At 39.5% G+C, this 24,419-nt stretch overlaps 1 protein-coding gene across 15 annotated transcripts in view; it reads left to right on the top strand.

Moving 5' to 3' along the window:
• The window catches only part of ZDHHC15 (zinc finger DHHC-type palmitoyltransferase 15), a 99,484-nt gene that overhangs the window by 28,190 nt on the left and 46,875 nt on the right, over positions 1-24,419 (top strand). For all 15 annotated transcript variants that reach the window (XR_014835636.1, XR_014835633.1, XR_014835631.1 and 12 more), the window contains exon 3: positions 13,618-13,712. Coding sequence is in view for 2 of the 15 variants with exons in the window: in XM_021079754.2 (XP_020935413.1) it covers positions 13,618-13,712 (95 nt within the window). In the remaining 13 variants the exon portion in view is untranslated. The remainder of the gene's footprint in view (positions 1-13,617; positions 13,713-24,419) is intronic.

Raw genomic sequence — 24,419 nt, 5'->3', positions numbered from 1 at the left:
GTCTGTTTTGATACCAGTACCACACTGTTTTGATGACTGTGGCTTTGCAGTATTTCTTGAGGTCTGGGAGAGTAATGCCTCCTGCTTGGTTTTTGTTTCTCAGGATTGCTTTGGCGATTCTGGGTCTTTTGTGGTTCCATCTAAATGTTTGGATTGTTTGTTGTAGTTCTGTGAAAAATGTCATGGGTAATTTGATAGGGATTGCATTGAATCTGTAGATGGCTTTGGGTAGTATGGCCATTTTTACAATATTGATTTTCCCAATCCAGGAACATGGAATATCTTTCCATTTCTTTACATCTTCTTTGATTTCTTTGATGAAAGTTTTATATTTCTCAGCATATAGGTCCTTTACCTCCTTGGTCAGGTGTATTCCGAGGTATTTGATTTTGTGAGGTACAATGTTAAAAGGTATCGTATTTTTGTATTTTCTAATGTTTCATTGCTGGTGTACAGAAATGCAACTGACTTCTGAATGTTAATCTTATATCCTGCCACTTTGCTGAATTTATTAATCAGTTCAAGGAGTTTTGGGGTTGAGTCCTTAGGGTTTTCTATGTATAGTATCACGTAGTCTGCATACAGTGACAGTTTGATCTCTTCTCTTCCTGTATGGATGCCTTTTATTTCTTTTTTTTGTCTAATTGCTGTGGCTAGGACTTCCAAAACTATGTTGAAGAGCAGTGGTGAGAGTGGGCATCCCTGTCTTGTTCCAGATTTGAGTGAGAAGGCTTTCAGTTTTTCCCCATTGAGGACTATATTTGCTGTGGGTTTATCATAAATCGCTTTGATTATATTCAGGAATGTTCCCTCTATACCCACTTGGGAGAGGGTCTTGATCATGAATGGATGTTGGACTTTGTCAAATGCTTTTTCTGCATCTATTGAGATGATCATATGATTTTTGACTTTTTTTTTGTTAATGTGGTGTATGATGCTGATTGATTTGCGTATGTTGAACCATGCTTGTGAACCTGGGATGACCCCAACCTGGTCATGGTGTATAATTTTTTGGGTATGTTGTTGGATTCGGTTGGCTAAGATTTTGTTGAGAATTTTTGCATCTATATACATCAATGATATTGGGCGATAGTTTTCTTTTTTGGTGGTATCTCTGTCTGGTTTTGGAATGAGGGTGATGGTGGCCTCATAGAATATCTTTGTCTCTTTATATGTTTGATAAAATTCACCTGTGAAGCCATCTGGTCCTGGACTTTTATTTGTAGGGAGTGATTTTATGACCTCTTCAATTTCATTTCTAATGATCGGTCTGTTCAGTTGGTCTGTTTCTGCTTGATTCAGTTTTGGCAGGCTGTAAGATTCTAGAAAATTGTCCATTTCTTCCAGATTGTCAAACTTGTTGCCATACAATTGTTCATAGTATTCTCTTATGGTTTTTTGTATTTCTGCTGTATCCGTTGTGATTTCTCCTTTTTCATTTCTAATTTTGGTGATTTGGGTTCTTTCTCTCCTCTTTTTAGTCAGTCTGGCCATGGGTTTGTCAATTTTGTTTACCTTTTCAAAGAACCAGCTCTTGGTTTTATTAATTTTCTCTATTGTTTTTTGAGTCTCTATTTTATTGATTTCTTCTTTGATCTGTATAATTTCCTATCTTCTGCTGACTTTAGGACTTTTTTGTTTTTCTTTTGCTAATTCGTTTAGGTGGAGGGTTAAGTTGTCCATTTGGGATCTTTCTTCTTTTTTGAGAAAGGCCTGTATTGCTATAAATTTCCCTCTGAGCACTGCTTTCGCAGCATCCCATGGATTTTGAGAGGTTGTGTCTTCATTATCATTTGTTTCAAGGTAGTTTTTAATTTCCTTCTTGATTTCCACATTGACCCATTGGTTTTTTAGTAGCATGTTGTTGAGTCTCCATGGAGTAGGTTCTTTCTCTTTCCTTTTCCCATGGTTGATTTCTAATTTCATGGCATTGTGGTCAGAGAAGATACTTGAGATAATTTCTACGCTCCTAAATTTATTGAGATTCGCTTTGTGTCCCAATATGTGGTCGATTCTTGAGAATGTTCCATGAGCATTTGAGAAGAATGTGTATTCTGATTTTTTTGGATGTAGTGTCCTGAAGATATCAATTAAGTCTAACTTTTCTGTTGTTTCCTTTAGGATCTCCATTGCTTTATTGGTGTTCTGTCTAGAGGATGTGTCCATTGCTGTGAGGGGGGGTATTAAGGTCTCCTACTATGACTGTATTCTCATCAATATCTCCCTTTATGTCTGTTAATATTTGTTGTATGTATCTGGGTGCTCCTATATTTGGGGCATATATGTTGACGATAGTAACATCCTCTCCTTGGATGTCTCCCTTCATCATTAAGTAGTGTCCTTCTTTGTCTTTCTTTATGTCTTTTGTTTCAAAGTCTATTTTGTCTGATATGAGCGTTGCGACTCCTGCTTTTCTGTCATGTCTATTGGCGTGAAATATTTTTCCCCAGCCTTTCACTTTCAATCTATATGTATCCTTTGTCCTGAGGTGAGTTTCTTGTAGGCAGCATATTGAAGGTTTTTGCCTTTTTATCCACTCAGCCACTCTGTGTCTTTTGATTGGGGCATTCAGTCCATTGACATTTAAGGTGATAATTGATAGATGATTATTTATTGCCATTTGAACCTCGTGTTCCAGTTGATTCTATGGTTCTCCATTCTTCCTTTTTTTTTTTTTTTTTTGGTTGGATGGTCTCCTGTTATTATCTGCTTGAGTGTATTTTTTTTTCAGTTTTTGCAAATGCAATATTTGGTTTTGGCTTGTGGTTGCCCTGTTTTTTAAGTATGCTAACCCCTTCCCATAATTGTGTGTTTTAGCCTGAGGGTCCTGTAAGTTCAAACACTTCATTACTATATTAAAATTAAGAAGAGAGACATACATACAAACAAAAAGGGTTATTTACCTCCTGACATCCCTTGCCCACATCTTATGGTTTTGATGACTCTTTTTTATTTTTTTCTTTTTAATTTTATTTTGTTTGAAGCATGTTCATGATTAAATCTGTATGCTGGCTTATTTGAGTGACTGCTCTCTGATTGTGGTTTCCTCAGTCCTAGTTCTTCCTCTTCTTCTGTTTTTTTTTCTTCTTTTCTTTTTTCTTCCCTTTCCTTCCTTTCTTTTTGGTTTAGAGAAGCCCTTTCAATATTTCCTTGAACCTGGGTTTTGTGTTGCTGTATTCTTTAAGTTTTTGTTTGTTGGGAAAAATTTTTATTTCCCCTTCTATTTTAAGTGATGTTCTTGCTGGATAGAGTATTCTAGGTTGCATATTTTTTCCTTTGAGCACTTTAAATATCTCTTGCCATTCCCTCCTGGCATGTAGTGTTTCTGTAGAGAAATCAGCTGATATTCTTATGGGGGTTCCCTTGCAGGTAACATTCTGTTTTTCTCTTGCTGCCTTTAGGATCCTCTCTTTATCACTAACTTTTGCCATTTTTATTATGATGTGTCTTGGTGTGGGTCTGTTTGGGTTCAGTTTGTTTGGGCCCTCTGTGCTTCTTGTATCTTGAATCCAGTATCCTTTAGATTTGGGAAGTTTCCAGCGATAATTTCTTCAAATATATTTTCCATTCCCTTATCTTTTTCTACTCCTTCTGGAATTCCTATTATGCATAGATTGGCCCGCTTTATATTATCCCATAGGTCTCTTATATTGCTTTCCAGTTTTTTGATTCGGTTTTCTGTCTGTTGACCAGATTGAGTGATTTCCATTATTCTATCTTCCATAGCACTGATTCATTCTTCTGCATTATTCATTCTGGTTTTTACTGCCCTTAGTTCAGTTTGTATCTCTGCAAATGAATGTTCTAGTTTTTCTTGGCTCCTCCTTATATTTTCTAGTTCCTTTCTGAGGGTATCTGCATTACTGTTCCTATCTTCTCTTCATTCCTTCAGTATTTTCACTATTTCTCTTTTGAACTCCAGGTCTGTCTGACTGCAGAGATCTGTTTCATTGTTGGCTGTTTTAGGTGAGTTCTCCTGTTGGTTTGACTGGGGGTGGTTTCTCAGCTTCTTCATCTTACTTGTTGTTTTCTTTCTCCTGAGGGAGTTGTACTCTCCGTGATCGGGCAGTGTTTGCCTTGTCACTGCCATGGAATATTTCCTGAGGGCTGACGTTGTTGGTCAATCTTTTTTGAGGCAGTGTGGCTTTTCTGGAGTGTTGATGGGGCTAACAGTGTTTCTTTGAAGCAAAGGAGGACTTCCTGAGGGCAGACAGGACTGGGAGGTCCACACCACGATGGTAGCAGATTTCAGTCGGACATGCATAGCTTGCTCTGGTGTTTTTAGGCTGTGGGGTTCTTGCAGGGGTTTGGTGGTGTGGGGAAGCTGTTCCTCAGGAGTGCAGCACCTCCTGGGGGCTGGAGCAGCTATCTGGGTCACTGAGAACCTAAGAGGCTCTTCCCTAGGGCAGCCCAACTCAGAAGGACAGCCTGCGAATGTAGGTAGATCTTTTCACAGTCTGGCCAAGCTTGTTGCAGCTTTTCTGGGCTGCATGGGGTCCTCCAGGGGGCTGGTGATGCTGAGCAGCTATTCCTCAGGGGTGGGGCACCCCCTGGGGGCTTGGGCGGGTAGCAGGGTCGTTCAAACCCAAGATGCTCCTCCCCTCAGAAAAACCACCCGAGAATTAGGCAGATCTATTCACGGCCTGGCTAGGCTCGTACTAGCTTTTCTGGGCTCGCAGGCCTTTTCTCGGGGGCTGGTGGTGTTTGGTGCTGCTCTGAGGAAGTGTAGCCCCTCCAAAGGCAAGCAGGCCTGTGCAGGGACAGCCCCTGCGGTGGTAGGCTTCAGGAAATTGTTGAGGCCAGCCCTCCTGGATGGCAGGCAGCCCCAGGTTCGGCGAGAGCATAGGGGGTGGTGGGGGTGGGGGGAGGGGATGCACTGGGAAGCACAGCTTTCAGCTAGCTGGCGGGCCTGTAAGCTTGCTGTGGCGTGGGGGGTATTCTATGGGGACCCACCCCTTCTTCTCTCCCCTCCCCAGCATGGGCGCAGACCAGGCTCTTCTCCCAGGTTCCCTCTGATGCGGCTTTCTACTTCCCCGCTCCTAGAGTATTGCTCCCTTCCTCTGGGACAGCTTTGTTTTCTAGTCTCCCAGGCAGTCTCTGCCCTGTCAAATGGTTTCTAGACCTCCCAAGCAGTTTCCGCTCCACCCCGCCCCCCCAGCCCGTTCTCGGGGACTAACCTCTGGAGCCGAGGTCTCGTTTCCCAGCCCCCACCCAGGCGTCTCAACTTTTGGTGACTGTGCCCGTAGTTCAGATGGTCCGTTCGGTTCTTGATCGGCTTTTCCGTACTCCAACTTACTGCTGCACTCTTCTCTGCATCTGGAAATTCCTCCGGTTTGTTTGATCTTTCCCCCGTGTAGGTGACTTTCCAGGGTGCGGGATCCCTTTCTCCTCCGCAGTTCCCTTTCGGGAGCGCCTGTCCACTCGGATTCACCTTCTCTCACTCTCCTCTTTTCTCCCGTTCTGCTCAGTAATGTCACGATCTTCTTGCCATTATTGGAGTTTAGGTTCCTCTGCCAGTGATTGGTTGCTGTTCTGTGCGAGTCATTTATTCTGTAGATGTGCTTTTTTTGTTGTGTTTGTGGGAGAGGGCGAGCGTGTCCCCCTACTCCTCCGCCATCTTGTCCCGGTTAGAATTTCTGATACTGTGTTGAATAAAAGTGGTGAGAATGGGCATCCTTGTCTTGTTCCAGATTTTAGTGGAAAGGCTTTCACCTTTTCTCCATAGAGTATTACATTTGCTGTGTATTTTTCATAAATGGCTTTTATTATGTTAAGGTATGTTCCCTCTATACCCACTTTGGTAAGAGTTTTGATCATGAATGGATGTTGGACTTTGTCGAATGCTTTTTCTGCATCTATTGAGATGATCATCTGGTTTTTGACTTTTCTTTTGTTAATGTGGTGTATGCCATGCTTGATTTGCATATGTTGAACCATCCTTGTGAACCTGGGATGAATCCCACCCATTAGTGGTGTATGATCTTTTTGAGATGTTGTTGGAATTGGATGGCTAAAATTTTGTTGTGAATTTTTGCGTCTATATTTATCAAAAATATTGGCATATAGTTTTCTTTTTTGGTGGTATCTTTGTCTGGTTGTGGAATGAGGGTGATGGTGGCATCATAGAATGTCTGGGAGTGTTCCATCTTCAGTCTTTTGCAAAAGTTTATGAAGTATTGGTATAAGTTCCTCTTTGTATGTTTGGTAGAATTCACCTCGGAAGCCATCTGGTCCTGGACTTTTATTTTTAAGGGGGTGTTTTTATGACATATTCAATTTCATTTCTAGTAATCAGTCTGTTCAGTTGATTTATTTCTTCTTGATTCAGTTTTGGCAGGCTGTAAGTCTCTAGAAAGTTGTCCGTTTCTTCCAGGTTGTCAAATTTGTTGGCATACAATTGTTCATTATATCGTCTCCTGGTTTTTTTGTATTTCTGTAGTATCCATTGTGATGTCTCCTTTTTCTTTTTTGATTTTGTTTATTTGGGTTTTTTTTTTCCCTTATTGTTGAGTCTAGCCAGAGGTTTGTCAATTTTGTTTACGTTTTCAAAGAACCAGCTCTTGGTTTTTTGGAATTCTTCAATTGTTTTTTGAATCTCTGTTTTATTGATTTCCTCTTTGATCTTTATGATTTCCTTCCTTCTACTGACTTTAGGTTTGGTTTGTTCTTTTTCTATTTCATTTAGATGTTGGGCTAAGGTGTGGATTTGAGTTTTTTCTTCTTTTTTGAGGAAGGCCTGTATTTCTATGAATTTCCCTCTGAGCACTGCTTTTGTGGCATCCCATAGCTATGTGTCTTCATTATCATTTGTCTCGAGGCATTTTTTAATTTCCTTCTTTATTTCCTCATTGACACATTGGTTTTTTAGTAGCATGTTGTTTAGTCTCCATGTAGTCAGTTTTTTTCTCATTTCTTTCCCTGTGGTTGATTTCTAGTTTCATGCCATTGTGGTCATAGAAGATGCTTGAAATAATTTCTGTACTCTTAAATTTGTTGAGGTTAGCTTTGTGCCCCAGTATGTGATCAATTCTTGAGAATGTTCCATGTGCACTTGAGAAGAATGTATATTCTGATTTTTTTGGATGTAATATCCTGAAAATGTCAATTAAGTCTAACTTTTCTATTGTGTCCTTTAGGATCTCTGTTCCTTTACTGATTTTCTGTCTAGAAGATCTGTCCATTGTTGTGAGTGGGGTGTTAAAGTCTCCTGCTGTGATTGTATTCCCATCAATTTCTCCTTTTATGTCTGTTAGTATTTGTTGTATGTATCTGGGTGCTCGTATATTAGGTGCATATTTATTGACTATTGTAATATCCTCTTCTTGAATGGATCCTTTAACCATTAAATAGTGTCCTTATTTGTCGTTCTTTATGACCTTAATTTTAAAGTCTATTTTGTCTGATATGAGTATTGCAACTCCTGCTTTCCTGTCTTGTCCATTGGCATGAAATATCTTTTCCCATCCCCTCACTTTCAATCTATATGTATCCTTTGTCCTAAGGTGAGTTTCTTGTAGGCAGCAGATTGAAGGTTTTTGCTTTTTTATCCAATCCGCCACTCTGTGTCTTTTGATTGGAGCATTCAGTCCATTGACATTTAAGGTGATTATTGATAGATACATAATTATTGCCATTTTGAACCTTGTTTTCCAGTTGTTTCTATGTTTCTCTTTTATTCTTTTCTTTTTTTGGTTAGATGGTTTCCATTTATTTTATGCTTGAGTACTTTTCTTTTCATTTTTTGTGAATGTGATGTTCGGTTTTGATTTGTGGCTGCCCTGTTTTTTAAGTATGTTAAGCCCTTCTTATATCTGCTTGCTTTTGCCTGATAGTCATATAGGCTCAGCCACGTCATTAAAATAAAACAAAGAATCTGTTTTTTATTCCTTTCCTTTCCCACGTTGTATGATTTTGATGTCTTTTTTTTTTTTTAACATCTTCATGGTTTAGATCTGTATGCTGGCATATTTAAGTGATTGCTTTCCAATTGTGGTTTCTTCCATCCTAATTCTTCTTTTTCTTTTTTTTTCTCTCTTTTTTTTAATTTAGAGGAGCCCTTTCAGTATTTCTTTTAGAATGTGTTTGGTATTGCTGTAGTCTTTTAGCTTTTGTTTGTTGGAGAAAGTCTTTATTTCCCCTTCTAATTTAAATGATATTCTTGCTGGGTAGGATATTCTAGGTTGCAAATTTTTTGCTTTCAGCACTTTAAATATATCTTGCCACTCCCTTCTGGCCTGTAGTATTTCTGTAGAGAAATCAGCTGATAGCCTTATGGTGGTTCCCTTATAATTAATGCTTTGTTTTTCTCTTGCTGCCTTTAGAATCCTCTCTTTATCTTTTTCCATTTTTATTATAATATGTCTTGGTTTGGTCTTATTTGGGTTCAGCTTGTTTGGGGCCCTCTGTGCTTCCTGTATCTTGATATCAGTATGCTTTAGATTTGGAAAGTTTTCAGTGATAATTTCTTCAAATATATTTTCAATCTCCTTTCCTTCTCCTTTTCCTTCTGGAATTCCTATTACACATAGATTGGCCTTCTTTATTGCCTTAAGCTCAGTTTGTATCTCTGCAAATGAATTTTCTAGTTTTTCTTGGCTCCTCCTTATATTTTCCAGTTCCTTTCTAAAGGAATCTGCCTTACTGTTAATATCCTCTCTTAATTCTTTCACTTTTTCAGTAGCTTCCTTTTGAACTCAAAACCTGTCAGACTGCAGAGGTCTGTTTCATTGTTGATTGCTTTAGGTGAATTCTCCTGTTCCTTTAACTGGGAATGGTTTCAGAGCTTCTCCATCTTGCTTGTGTTTTTCTTTTTCTGTGAGTTTGAGGAAGCAAAACTGTAGTCTTGTAAGGCTACTTCTATGCAAGAATACCCCTTTGTATTTTTTGGGGGGTTACTATTTATTTTTGGTGTGGGAGTTTGAATATTTTCTGTCTCTTTCTTTGGTGTGAGCAGGCTGTTGTTCCCAGGATGCTCAGTGTTTTCAGGAAGAAGAAGGCAATGGGTAGGGCCAGAAGTCATTGCGTGGTCATTGGGCTCTCAGTAGCAGCAAGGACCTCTGGAGCCTGAGTCTCAGCACCCAACCCCACCTGAGCATCTCAAGCTGTGGTGTCCAGGCTGGTGGTTCAGGTGGTCTGTGCAGCTTTCACTCTGCTTTGCTGTTCTCAGTGCAGCTGCTCCATTTTTCTCGGCAACTTTGAGGTCCCACAGCTCTCACTCTGCTTTGCTGTTTTCAGTCCAGCTGCTACGCTTTTCTCGGCAACTTTGAGGTCCCACTGACTCAGCCGATCTTTCATCAGTTAGGTGGCTTCCCAGGAGGTGGGTTCCTTTTCTCCTTCACAGCTCCCTCTCGGGAATGGTAGTCCTGTCCTGATTTCTTTTCTCTCTCTCTTTTTCTTTTATTCTACCCCAGTTATGTCAAGAGTTTCTTGCCCTTTTTGGAGGTTTAAGTTCTTCTGCCAGCATTCAGTTGATGTTTTGTGCAAGTAGTTTGACACATACATGTGTTTTTTTTTTTTTGATGTGTTTGTGGGAGAAGGTATTAATTCTCTTGCTCCACCCCCATTTTCCTCTTTTTGAATAAAGCCATGGTATGTCTGTCCCTAAAATTTGTTGTTTTTTTTTTTTTTTTACCACCACATGTCAGAAAACGAATTGCTAGGATTTAAGACAAAGGAGGAGGAAGAGGAAAACTGATGCTAATGAAGTCCTTAGTGTAGTGAGATACTTCCATATTTAGGTAAATTAATTCTCATAACAACCTGCTGTTGTCTGTGTGTGTATATATATATATACACACACACATATATATATATACACATATACATATACACATGCATATACATATACAAATGATGAGGTCAACGAGGTTAATCAGCTTCTCAAGGACATACAGTTATTAAGTGGCAGATCCAGAGTTCAAACCCAAGTCATCTGACTCCAAATCACTTGTATATTGCCTGATACCTCAATGTCCAAAGCAGAGCATTAAGAGAGGCCTCTTCAGCATGTAAAAACAAAAATTGAAAGGGTCTATAATCCAAGTTTATAAACACATAAAGGGTATATATTTTGTTAGGATTGTGTTACTCACCAAACTCCAATACACTGAGACTAGAAAACTCTTTGAAAGTGAAAAAGGCTAAGTTTAAGGCTACTAAAATGAAGCCCTACTTTGCACAGTGGCTGGCAAACTTATGAGACTCATTACTCTCCAGAATTGGTATAGACTGAAGATATAATCAGCTTCACAAAAGGTTTATAAATTGATGAGTGGTCGATATCTAATGCGCAGGCATCTAATTAGGGGATATTAGGATAATTAGGATAAGAAAAGCCATGTTCTTTCAAAACATTTGTTGGTTCTAGAATTTGACTTCACCATCAGAGAGACTCTTGGGGGTCTAAATCTTAGAAACAATTTGAGAAAATCTTGTATTTTCCTAGAGAAACAACTCTTGAACACTTCTGTATTCTCATGAATTATCCTTAGGCCCTTGTCCTATAGGGCTGTAACCCTATTCTCTCCAAACATTATTTCATATAGCTGACAGACAAGGTACAGCACTTTGTTAGAGTCTTAAGATAGTGAAGGTAAAGTAAAGCAGTGAACTCACATACTAGAATCAAGACCTCATTACTAGGTGTCCTATAGAAAGGGAGAAATGACTATCTAGCTGACAGATTTCCCCCTGATCATATTCTGGGGGTTTCTATCGAGCCAAAATGAGGGGTTTAGTGAGGACTCTCAGTTGCTAATGTTATAGCTGATATTCCCATTTGAATTATAATATGTAATTGAAAGGTACACCCCTCTCCCCATTACCCATGGCTACCAACTCAAATGCTTTTCAATTAATATAAAATATACTACAGGAAATAGTGTTTTTTAAACTAAACATAGTTTCCAACAGTAGCTTTTAAAGAAAAAGATATGCTACATAATTGCTACAGTAACAGCCTTAGCATTTATGTGCCTGAGTATATATAACAAAGCATCATTATTTTTCTATTTTCCCCATTTTGGTGCCCATCTTGCTACATTCAGAGCAGTCTATTTTCTGTGTTCATTCTTTTGTTTGTTTGTTTGTTTGTTTGCCTTTTCTAGGGCTCCTCCCATGGCGTATGGAGGTTCCCAGGCTAGGGGTCCAGTCGGAGCTGTAGCCACCAGCCTACACTACAGCCACAGCAATGCCAGATACAAGTTGCATCTGCAACCCACACGACAGCTCGTGGCAATGCCGGATCCTTTAACCCACTGAGTAAGGCCAGGAATCAAACCCAAAACCTCATGGTTCCTAGTTGGATTCGTTAACCACTGAGCCACGATGGGAACTCCACTGCGTTCATTCTTATTCACACAGAAATGTGTACATATGTCCACATATGTGTGCATGTGGGTGCATGCGCACACTCACAGTCACTCACTTCCCATTAGTTCCTGGGAGCATCATCTAGAAAGGCATCCTGCTGGCCAAGGATGTTGCTAATAACAACTTTATGCTGTTTGAACCATATGTTTTCATATTCCATAATTTTTATCAATGTGTTTATGAATCATTATTTCAGGAAAAATGCTCAAGTAGTCATTCTCGTTTCAAAAGCTATTCCCACAATGGGATATTGACATTGCAAAACATTGACTAAATTCAGAACTTCTGCTGAGGTGGATTTTTTATTGACATTTGGTCATGTTCCTTATGGCTGATTTCTCCTACTCCTGAAAACAAAACCTTTGCACATTGTGCAAGGAAAAAACAATACTTTAAAGGTTTTTGGCTTTTATGTGGTAAACACAGCTTCTGTGACTTCTGAGCCCCACGACTGTGATCATTACCAGATAAGCAAAGGGCTCTACTTTGCCTGTTTGCTTAAAAAAGATGTTTTCCCATTTCATTCCAGTGTCCATGAGTAGTGGCGGTTCAGGGATATAGTTCACAAGCTGTTTGACTTCTCTAGGGATCTGAAATATCACTAGAGCATCACATTTAAAAAAGAAAGACTTTGTATCCCTGAAGTTTATAGAGATGATTATTCTAGGTACAAAATTATGAAATATAGAGAAATATGTTGCTCATTTTTAAGGCAGAAAATAATGGACTTCCATACATAATACATTTGAGACCATAGCTAATACCCATTGCAGGGTGAAATGTGACAGACATATAATAATTATCTTCCAGGGATTTTGGAGAAGAGCTTCCTCCTTGGGATGGTGGGCTGAAAAACTTAATGACCTCTAAAGGCCATATCTCTCAGTCTTTTAAAAAAATTTTTTTTAAAAATTAGTCACGCCTATGATGTTTGGAAGTTCCTGGGGCAGGGACTGAACCTATGCCACAACAGTGACCTGAGCTGCTACAGTGACAATGCCAGATCTTTAACCCTCTGCACCACAGGAGAATTCATGATCTTCAGTTTTACAATGACTTCTCTGAAGAATACTGAAATTTCCCGTATCAGAAGAGCTGTCTAGGAGACAAAGAGTATAAAAAGAAAAGTGGTGGGGAGCCACTTTTACAAATGTTTCAAAGGTACAACTCAGATTACAAAAGTGTGTAATCTTTTAAAAGTAAAAAAAGAAGTTCCTGCTGTGGCTCAATGGGATCAGTGGTGTCTCTGCAGCACCATGACTCAAGTTCAGTCACCAGGCCTGGCACAGTGGGTTAAAGGATCTGGCTTGCTGCAGCTGCAGTGTAGATTGCAGCTGCAGTGTAGGTCGCAACTGTGGCTTGGTTATCCTTGGCCACAGAATTCTATATGCTGCGTGGTGGCCAAAAAGAAAAAAAAAAGCATGTAGTTTTTGAGGCTACTGAAAAAAACAACCTTGTGATTTAGAGTCAGAAGTCTAGTGTTTAAGACCTTATAGAAGCTGTGTGGATTTGGATAATCACCTACCCTGATGATTACAACTATCACTATCCTATTACCTGTCTCACAAATTATTAAAAAAATAAAATTAGATAATATTATGAGAGCACACTGTAAATTCTATAGCACTGTGAAATACTACCATTATTATCTTTCAGCACCCACACTGCACCACAGTGGCTGAGATAATGACAATTGGCAACAGTAGCTTCCTCCACGTTGTCATAAGAGACATTTCCCCTTTACTCTAGGATCACATGGATACTTTTAAAATTTGCAGCTTCCAGAAAGTTTCTGGTCCCAAATTTGGCATTATAAATTTTTTCTGTCACTGCATGGAAAAAAGATAAGAATTAACATCTGGAGTTCCCATTGTGGTGCAGTGGTTAACAAATCCAACTAGGAACCATGAAGTTGTGGGTTCAATCCCTGGCCTTGCTCAGTGGGTTGAGGATCCAGCATTGCTGTGAGCTGTGGTGTAGGTTGCAGACGTGGCTTGGATCCCACGTTACTGTGACTGCGGCATAGGCCAGCAGCTATGGCTCTGATTAGACCCCTAGCCTGGGAATCTCCATATGCCGTGGGAGCGGCCCTAGAAAAGGCAAAAAGACAAAAAAAATTCATAATAATACTAGAAAATACTTGATAATTGGAAAACAAAATAGAGATTTGTTGTTGAGCTTCATGTCTTTGTGAACTCTTAGAAATGGATGAAAATTTAAACACTGATTTTCTTTCCTAAATTTCAGTTATCTACCTTATATTCTACCATGCCATCTTTGTGTTCTTTACCTGGACCTACTGGAAGTCTATTTTTACACTCCCACAACAGCCAAACCATAAGGTAAGAATACTGTTTACTTCATACAAGCTAAAAACAGAGGAAAGTAGAAATGCCAATAACACAAGAAAAGGGCAAGAAGAGGGGAAAATTATCTTCTATTACAAAAAAGAGATTCAGGGTAGTCTTTATAAAGGATTTGTAGTGATAAAGGTAAACTAGCAATAAGAAGGAGTTTGTGAAATCACTAGTAACGGATGTCTTTAAGACTGGGAAACATGCATTGGTGATATACTGAGAGAAACAAGAAACCACTTGGATTCTGAGGATTCATCTAAGTCAGTTCTTATGAAACTATAATAATTTAGAACTCAGTGAAACTCTAGAAGACAACTAGAAAAAAATGAAAGTAGTTAAATTATCATTTCCAAACTGTTTTCCCTTGAATGAAAGTGTTTCATGCAATATTTGTGAGGGCACATCAAAAAATTTGTTCTCTATCAGGAATTTATAATGTGTGACTACTGTGAAACAAATTAGGGTCTGAAGTAGGGAAAAAACAATGGAAGAGATTTCAGCAGCCTCGAAACATTAGGGAAAGTACTGGTTTAAGTTTTCCCATTTAGGGAATCAAAATAATACACACACAAAATACAATTAAACAAAAAGGAAGGTAGTAATGCAAAAATTGAGGAACATGAGATATATATAGAAAATAAATAGAAAATGCCAGAAGTTCTTCCTTATGAGTAATTACTTGATATATAAATGGATTAAACTACTAGTTAAAAGGCAGACATTGGCATAATGGATAAACACTATTATCTACCTTTATGGTGTCTACAAATGACTCACTTTAGAACCAAAGACATAAATAGATTGAAAGTGAAAGGATGGAAAAACTTATTCCAAGCAAACAGTAATCAAAAGAGAGAAAGGGTAGCTGTACTAATATCACATGAAGTGACTTTAAGCCAAAAACTGGGATTTTAAAATGTAGTAAGGAGGGAGACAGGATTGAGATGGCAGAATAGAAGGACTGGAGCTCAACTGCTCTTATAAAAACAACAAAATTAAAGCCAAATGCTGAGCAACCTTCAGCCAAATGGACCGGAAACTTTCAAAAAGATATCCTACACCAGAAGACAAAGAGGAGGCCACTTCAAGAGGTAGGAGGGGTGATTACATGATATGAGCAACCCCACACCTCTTGGGAGGGAAGCCACACAGACTGAAAAGTAAATGTATCACAGAGACTCACCTACAGGAATGAGAGTTCTGAGCCCCATGTCAAATCCCCATGCCTGGGAATCTGGCACTGGGAGAAAGGGCCCCTGGAGCATTTGGCATTGAAGGCCAGTGGGGCTTGTGTGCAGGAGCTCCACAGGACTGGGAGAAACAGACACCCCGTTCTTGAAAGGCACACACAGACTTTCATGTGTGCTGGGTCCCAGAGCAAAGCAAAGCCTCCACAGGAATCTGGGTTGGACCTGACTGCAGTTCTTGGAGGATCTCCTGGGAAAACAGGGGGTGACTGTGGCTTGTTGTGGGAGAAGGGCATTGGAGGCAAAGCTCTTGGGAATATTCATCAGAGTGTGTTTTTCTAGAGGTGGCCATTTTGGGAAAATCTGGCCCCACCCATCAGCATTGAGAAGCCCCAGACCACACAAAAATCCATGTGGGATCACAGCCATACCCATCAGTAAACAGGCTGCCTAAAGACACCCAGGCACACAGCTGCCTCTAATCTCATACAGAGACAAAGCCCCACCCACCAGAGGGATAGGAATCAGCACCGTCTACCAGTAGGCAGGCACCAGTCCCTCCCATCAGGAAGCCTAAAGCAGGCCCCCATACCAATTTTAGCCACAAGGGAAGCAGACACCAGAAGTAAGAGAGGCTACAACTCTATTGTCTCCAAAAAGGTCACTGCACCAAAAACCTGTAAAAATGAAAAGACAAAGAACTATAACTCAGATAAGGGAGAAAGAAAAAAAAAAAACCCAGAAAAACAGCTAAGTGATCAGAAGATACTTAGCCTCCAGGAAAAAAGACATTAAACTGTTAATGTTGAAGATGATGCAAGACATTGGAAATAAACTGGAGGCAAAGACGGATAATTTATAGGAAACACTGAGCAAAGAGGTACAAACTATAAAACTTAAGCAAGAAGAGATGAAAAATACAATAAATGAAATAAAAAATTCACTAGAAGCAGCCAACAACAGAATACAGGAGGCAGAAGAACAATTACGCGAGGTGGAGGACAGACTAGTGGAAATCACGGATGTGGAGCAGAAAAGAGAAGAAAGATTGAAAACAAATGAAGAGAGCCTCAGAGAACTCTGGGACAACGTTAAGTGCACCAACATCCATGTTATAGGGGTGCAAGAAGGAGAAGAGAGAGATAAAGGGACAGAAAAATATTTGAAGAGATAATAGCCGATAACTTCCCTAACATGGGGAAGGAATCACTCACTCAAATCCAGGAAGCACGAGTACCATATAAAATAAACCCAAGGAGGAATACACCAAGACACATATTAATCCAACTGACCAAAATTAAAGACAAAGAGAAAATCTTGAAAGCAACTAGGGAAAAGAAAGAAATAACATACAAGGGAACCCCGATAAGGTTATCGGCAGATTTTTCAGTGGAAACTCTGCAGGCCAGAAGGGAGTGGCATGATATACTTAATGTGATGAAAGGAAAAAACCTCCAACCAAGATTCCTTTACCCAGCAAGGCTCTCATTCAGATTTGAAGGAGAAATCAAAAGCTTCACAGATAAGCAAAAGCTAAGAGAATTCAGCACCACTAAACCAGCTTTCCAACAAATACTAAAGGAACTTCTCTAGGCAGAAAAGAAAAGGCCGCAACCAGAAACAAAGATACCACAAATGAGAAGGCTCACCAGTAAAGGCATATATACAGTAAATATACAAAATCATCCATGCACAATTATGCTACCAAAGTCAGAAATCATGAGAAGAGATGTGTACAAATGCAGGAGAGTGGAAGTGCACTTGCACTTAAGAGACCAACAACTTAAAACAATCTCGTATATATATAGACCCCTATATCAAAACTTCAGGGCAACTGCAAACCAAAAATCTACAATTGATACACAAACAAATAAGAAAAATCAACTCAAATACAACACTAAAGCTAGTCATCAAACCACAAGAGGAGAGAACAAGAAAAGAAGGGAAGAAAAAGAGCAACAAAAACAAATCCAAAACAGTTAATAAAATGGCAATAAGAATATACATATCAATAATTACCTTAAATGTTAGTGGACTAAATGCCCCAACCAAAAGACAGAGACTGGCTGAATGGATACAAAAACAAGACCCATATATATGCTGTCTTCAAGAGACCCACTTCACTTCTAGGGACACATACAAATTGAATGTAAAAGGATGGAAGAAAATATTCCATGCAAACGGGGATCAAAAGAAAGCTGGAGTAGCAATACTCATATCAGACAAAATAGACCTTACAATGAAGAACATTTTAAGGGACAAGGAAGGACACTACCTAATGATCAAAGGATCAATCCAAGAAGAAGATATAACACTTTTAAATATCTACGCACCCAACATAGGATCACCACAATATATAAGGCAACTGCTAACAACCTGAAAAGGAGAAATCAACAATAACACAATCATAGTGGGGGACTTGAACACCCCACTTACAGCAATGGACAGATCATCCAGACAGAAAATCAATAAGGAAACACAGGCCCTGAATGAAGCATTAGACCAGATGGACTTAATAGATATTTATAGGACATTCCATCCAAAAGCAGCAGAATACACATTCTTCTCAAGTGCACATGGAACATTCTCTAAGATTGATCACATCCTGGGCTACAAATCCAACCTCGGTAACTTTAAGAACATTGAAATCATATCAGGCATCTTTTCTGACCACAATGCTATGTGACTGGAAATCAACAACAAGAAAAAACCTGTAAGAAACACAAACACGTGGAGACGAAACAACATGCTACTCAACAACCAATGGATCACTGAAGAAGTCAAAGAGGAAATTAAAAAATGCCTAGAAGAACATGACAATAAAGATATGACTACTGCAAAAGCTATGGGATGCAGCAAAAGGAATTCTACAAGGAAAGTTTATAGCAATACAAGCCCACCTCAGGAAACAAGAAAAAGCTCAAATAAGCCACAAACTGTCAGAAGACACAAAGAAGAAAAAGATCGTACTGAGAGATATCAGTAAGCTGGCAGATTAGAATATACCAGTCTCTATCTCCCCCATAAAAAACAACAGACAGCTATGCATGAATGAATGAATATATCCCTTGGGAGGGCTCAAATGTCTAATGAAGAACGTGCAGCAACACATTGGACCAAAAATGAACCACACAGAAAGGATTGCTGAGGGAAACATGGTTGAGACATCTGAAGAGGTCTAAGAATCAGAAAACAGGGCAGTGGCTATCAGTATCAGCCCTGTGGCAGATGGCAATACAATCCCCAGTGGCCTTCTCTGTGGAGGACTCTGGCAGCTTTTGCTGCTGAGGACCTGAACAGCTTCCATGACAGCTATGAATTTCCCCAGCTTTCACAGCAGAGGACCCCATAATGTATGTTGTTGTGGATCCCAGCAGGCTGCTCTGCAAATTATACAGGCAGCTGTTGCCACTGAAGTAACCAACAGCCAACACTGCCACAGACTCCTCAGAGAGTGAAACACTGCTGATACCTCTCTATAAGAAGAAGCCACTACTGTGCTGGCCCAGTACCACAGCTGCCATAACTCCCCCAACCTTGTGCTTACCCTAGACACCAGAGCTATGGCCACCCCATATGTACCTGCTACCAGACCTCAGCACCTGCCAACAGATTCCATGCATACCAATGCTTCAGACCCTGGCTCCATGGCACCAACAACTCAGACACCAGAGCCTCCGACACTGCGTGTTATCCCATGTCCCAGTCCCTGGAGACATTATTGCTCCATGAACTTGTGCTCTGGATCATGGATCCATGGCCATTCTGCAAGTGCCTGTACCACAGAAACTGGAGCACTACAGCAGTAGGTATACCTGCCCTCTTGAACCCAGGTCCATTAGCTTCTTCATAAGTGCTCAAACATAGAACACCCAGTACACTACTGTAGCAGGCTTATCCATGCACCACACATGCCTGCTAGCAGATCACAGCTCCATATCTGCTTGGCAAGTGCATGCATCTAGGGCAATGGAGTCTCTATAGCTCTGTGTGAGCTTTGAACTCCAGCGCTGTGGCTGTTCCATAAGTATCTGCACCTAGCACACCGCTATCAACACTTCACAGGGAGTAGGTATCTGTACCCCAGACACTAGCACTACCACTGCCCTATACCCCCAAGCCATCAGTGGCTTTATACATGCCTCCATTCCAGACTCTAGCTCCATGGCTGTTCCATAGGTACCCATGTATTAAACACTGTGGAAACAACCACTGTAAGTTGGCCTACAAGCTGGATCCAGGGCCTGAGGAATCTCCCCAGCCATGACTTCCATCATGGTAGAAAAATAGATCAGGAGGACCCCAGCAGCCTTTACCACTGAAAACCAGAACAGCCCTCACTACTTCTGCAGGCACCCACAACCTTGGCCACAAAGGTCCCTTTCAGTCTTTTCTGATGTTGATGACAGCTGACAGAGCCGCACAGACTACACCACTGCACCTTCCCTGGAGTCAGAACTGCTTTATCCTATCCAACTGGCAGCCTTGCACCCACCAATAGGTGAAAGTCTTTCTGAAACCAGTCCATAAAGTCTGGAAGACTTTACGTGAACACATCCATGCAATGCTACTAAAATGCAAACACTCAAGGAAAAATAACACTATCAAAGGGGCACAATATTCTAGTAATCAACTTGAATAAATGGAAATCTATTAAAAAACACCCTCAAAATAATTTTTAAAGAAAATTGGCAAATTACAATAGAACATAGACAATTCAACAAAGTTAGGAACAAAACAAGAAGCTAAACAAAGGGTAGGGTTCCTGTTGTGGCTCAGCAGATTAAGGACCCAACATAGTCTCCATGAGGATGCAAGTTTGATCCCTAGCCCCCCTCAGTAGGTTAAGGATCTGGCATTGATGTAAACTGTGGCATAGGTTGCAGATGTGGCTCAGATCCAGTGTTTCAGTGACTGTGGCATAGACCTGCAGCTGCAGCTCCAATTCTACCCCTAGCCTGGGAACTTCCATATGCCACAGGTGCGGCCAAAAAAGAAAGAAAATAAGAGAAGTTAAACAAAGGTAAATCATAAAAAAGAACCAAAAAATTCTAAAGCTGAAAAATATAATAAATTAAATGAAAAATAATATAAAGAACATAGATAACAGATTTGATCAAGCAGAAGAAAGAACAAATCAAGGACAGGTGATTTGAAATTATCAAGTTAAAGGAAATAAAGAAAAAAGAATGAGAGGGTGAAGACAATTCATGGTACCTGTGGGATGCCATCAAGTATAAGAATATATGACAGTTCACGTCATGGCGCAGTGGTTAACAAATCTGACTAGGAACCATGAGGTTGCGGGTTCAGTCCCTCCCCTTGCTCAGTGGGTTAATGATCCAGCATTGCCGTGAGCTGAGGTGTAGGTTGCAGACACGGCTCAGATCCCGCGTTGCTGTGGCTCTGGCGTAGGCCGGTGGCTACAGCTCCGATTGGACCCCTCACCTGGGAACTTCCATATGCTGTGGGAGCAGCCCAAAGAAATAGCAAAAAGACAAAAAAAAAAAAAAAGAAAAAAAAGAAAAAAAGTATAAGAATATATGCACTATGGGAATAAAAGGAGAAGAAAGAAAGGGGTAGAAAGCTTATTTAAATAAATAATGGCTAGAAATTTCTCAAATTTAGAGAGAGATATGGATATCCAGGCACATGTAGTTCAAAAGTTCTCAAACAGTTTCAACCAAAAGAGGATTTCACCAAGACATATTACAATCAAACTTTCAAAAATCAAAGACGAAGAAATTTTGAAAGAATAGAAGAGTCTGGTCACTCACAAGGGAACCTGCATAAAGCTATCAGTGACTTTCTCAAAAGAAACTGCAGGTCACGACACAGTAGAATGATATATTAAAAATGTTTGTAGAAAGGTGTTCCTGCTGTGGCACAAGATTGGTGGTGTTTCTGTGGCACTGGGATGCAGGTTCAATCCCCGGCCTGGGACAGGATCGAGGATCTGGCATTGCTGTTGCTGCAGCATAGGTCACAACTGCAGCCCGGATCTGATCCCAGGAACTCCATATGCCACGAGGTGGCCAAAAAAGAAAAAAAAGAAAGAAAAATGCTTGTAGAAAAAAACTACCAACTAAGGTTGCTTTACGTAGGAAACTCATTCTTCGGAAATGGAAGAGAGAGAAAGACTTTCCACCAAACATACCTGGAGGAGTTCTTCCCTAGGTGAACTGCCTTACAAAAAATGTTGAAGTGGAAATGAAAAGATACTAATTTAGTAACATGAAAACACATTTAAAAACTCACTGGCATTATTTCATTCTTTTTTATGGCTGAGCAATATTCCATTGTATATATGTACCACATCTCCTTTATCCATTCTGCTGTCAATGGACATTTAGGTTGTTTCCATGTCTTGGCCAGTAAATAGTGCTGCAAAGAACATTGGGGTGCATGTACATTTTAGGATTATGGTTTTCTCCAGATAGATGCCCAGGAGTGGGGTTGCTGGATCATGTGGTAGTTCTATTTTTAGTTTTTTAAGGAACCACCACACTGGTCTCCACAGTGGTTGCACCAATTTACATTCCCACCAATAGTGCAGGAGGGTTCCCTTTTCTCCACACCCTCTCCAGCATTTATTGTTTGTAGACTTTTTAATGAATGGAATATTACTTGAGCATAAAAAAGAATGAAATAATGCTATTTGAAGCAACACAGGTGGACCTAGACATTATCATACTGAGTGAAATAAGTCAGACAAAGATAGACAAATATTGTGTGATTTCAATTTTATGGGGAATCTAATAAAAATAATACAAAACAACTTATTTATAAAACAGAAATAAACTCACAGGCTTGAAAATCAATCTTATGATTACCATAGGGGAAACTGGTGCAGGAGGAGGAAGGAATTGGTAGGATAGGAATAACATATACACACTATCATATAAAATAGATAGTTGATAAGAACCTACAGTATAGCACAGAGAAATCTATTCAACAGTGTGTAATAACTTATATGGGAAAAAAGCATGGGTATATATAGCTGGTTGACTTTGCTGTACACCTGAAACTAATACGACATTGTAAGTCAACTATACTCAAATAAAATTTAAAATAAAAAAATAAAAAACCTCAGTGGTAATGGTTAATATATAGAACAATTCAAAATATTGGAGTACTGTAATGGTGGTGTGTAAATCACTTTTAACTCTAGAATAAAGATTTAAAAATATTTAAAAAAACTATGAGTAACAATTTTAATGGATACTCTATGAAAAGACATAAATTATGAAATCAAACACATAAAATGTTGGGGAGGAAGTAATAGGACAGTGTTTTTGTATGCAATGGAAGTTTACTTCTCACCAGCTTCAAATAGAATGTTATAAATATGTTTGATGTAAGCTCCATGGTAACCACAAAGAAAAAAACCTCTAGCCAGATTCACAGTAGATAGAGAAAAGGAAATAATAGTACTCTACTACTGAGAATCAAACCACAAAGAAAACACTGAAGAGGAACAAAGGAACTATAAAACAAACAGAAAACAATTAATAAAATGTTACAGTACATCCTTACCTATCATTTATTCATTCAAATGTTAATGGGTTAAATTCTCCAATCAAAAGACAGAGTAGCTGCATGGACTTAAAAAAGAAAAAGAAAAAAACAGGACACATTTACATGCTGCTGTAAGAGAATCACTTCAGATTTAAGGATGCCCACAAGCTGGAAGTGAAGAGATGGAAAAAGACATTTCATGCAGATGGAAACCAAAAGAGATCAAGGGTACCTATGATTATATCAGACAAAATAGATTTAGGTCAAAAACTGTAAGTGGAAACAAAACAGATCATTATATAATACTAAAGGGGTAAATTCACTGAGAGATACGACAATTGGAAATATAACTGTATATATAATTGTAACATTAGAGCATCTAAATATATAGGGCACATATTAACAAAACTGAAGGAAGGAATAGAGAGCAATAAAATAATAGTAGAGAACTTCAGTACCCCAATTTTATCTATGTATAGATCATCTAGATAGAAAATTAATAAGGAAAAAGGAAATATGAATAATACTATAGACCAAATGAACTCAACAGATATACACAGAACATTCTATACAATAGCACTACAATACACATTCTTCTCAAGCACATATGAACATTCTCCAGAACAGATCATATATTAGGCCAAAGAACAAGTCTTAAAATTTAAGAAAATTGAAACTACATCCAGGGGAGTTCCTGTGGTGGCACAGCAGATAAGAATCCGACTAGTAATCATGATGTTGCAGGTTCAATCCCTGGCCTCACTCAGTGGGTTAAGGATACAGCTGTGGTATAGGCCAGCAGCTACAGTTCCAATTTAACCCCTAGCCTGGGAACCTCCATGTGCTGTGGCTGCAGCCCTAAAAAAGCAAAAAGAAAAAAAGGAAAAAGAAAAAAGAAAAAGAAAGAAACTATATCCAGGATCTTTTCTAATCATAATTTTGGGAAACTGGAAACTCACACATATGTGGCAATTAAACAACAGCCTCCTAAACACCTACGAGTCAAGAAGAAATAAAGTGAGAAATTAAAAAATATATTGACAAAAATAAAAATGGGAGCACAACATGTCAAAACTTATATGATGCAGCAGAAGCAGTTCTAAGAGGGATGTTTATAGCAATAAATGGCTACATTGAGAAAGAATTATCTCAAATAAATAACCTATTTTTTTCATCTAAAAGAACTAGAAAAAGAAGAAATAAGCGCAATATATCTGAACAAAACTTTTTTTTTGGTCTTTTGTCTTTTTTGTTGTTGTTATTGTTGCTATTTCTTGGGCCGCTCCCACGGCATATGGAGGTTCCCAGGCTAGGGGCTGAATCGGAGCTGTAGCCACCGGCCTACGCCAGAGCCACAGCAACGCGGGATCCGAGCCGCGTCTGCAACCTACACCACAGCTCACGGCAACGCCGGATCGTTAACCCACTGAGCAAGGGCAGGGACCGAACCCGCGACCTCAGGGTTCCTAGTCGGATTCGTTAACCACTGCGCCACGACGGGAACTCCTGAACAAAACTTTTATTGAAAAATATTTGTGCACATCTATGTTCCTTGCAGCACTATTCACAATAGCCAAGACATGGAAACAACCTAAATGTCCATTGACAGATGAATGGATTAAGAAGATGTGGAATCCTACTCAACCATAAAAAAGAACAAAATAATGCCATTTGCAGCAACATGGATGGAACTAGAGATTCTCATACTAAGTGAAGTAAGTCAGAAAGAGAAAGACAAGTACTGTATGATATCACTTAAATCTGGAATCTAATATAAGTCACAAATGAACCTATCTACAGAAAAGAAACAGACACATGGACTTGGAGAACAGACATGTGGTTGCCAAGGGCGATGGGGAGGGAGTGGGATGGACTGGGAGGTTGGGGTTATTAACTATTGCATCTGGAGTGGGTAAGCAATGAGATCCTGCTGTACAGCACAGGTAACCATATCAAGTCACTTGTGATAGAACATGATGGAGGATAT

This window comes from Sus scrofa, chromosome X (assembly GCF_054392235.1).
Source record: "Sus scrofa isolate SSC_HxYL_T2T_F1_AM1 chromosome X, Sscrofa_HxYL_maternal_Yorkshire_Landrace_v2.0, whole genome shotgun sequence".
Classification (NCBI taxonomy): Eukaryota; Metazoa; Chordata; class Mammalia; order Artiodactyla; family Suidae; genus Sus; species Sus scrofa.
The sequence above is the reverse complement of the archived record's forward strand: the minus strand, read 5'-3'. Positions and strand labels throughout refer to the sequence as shown.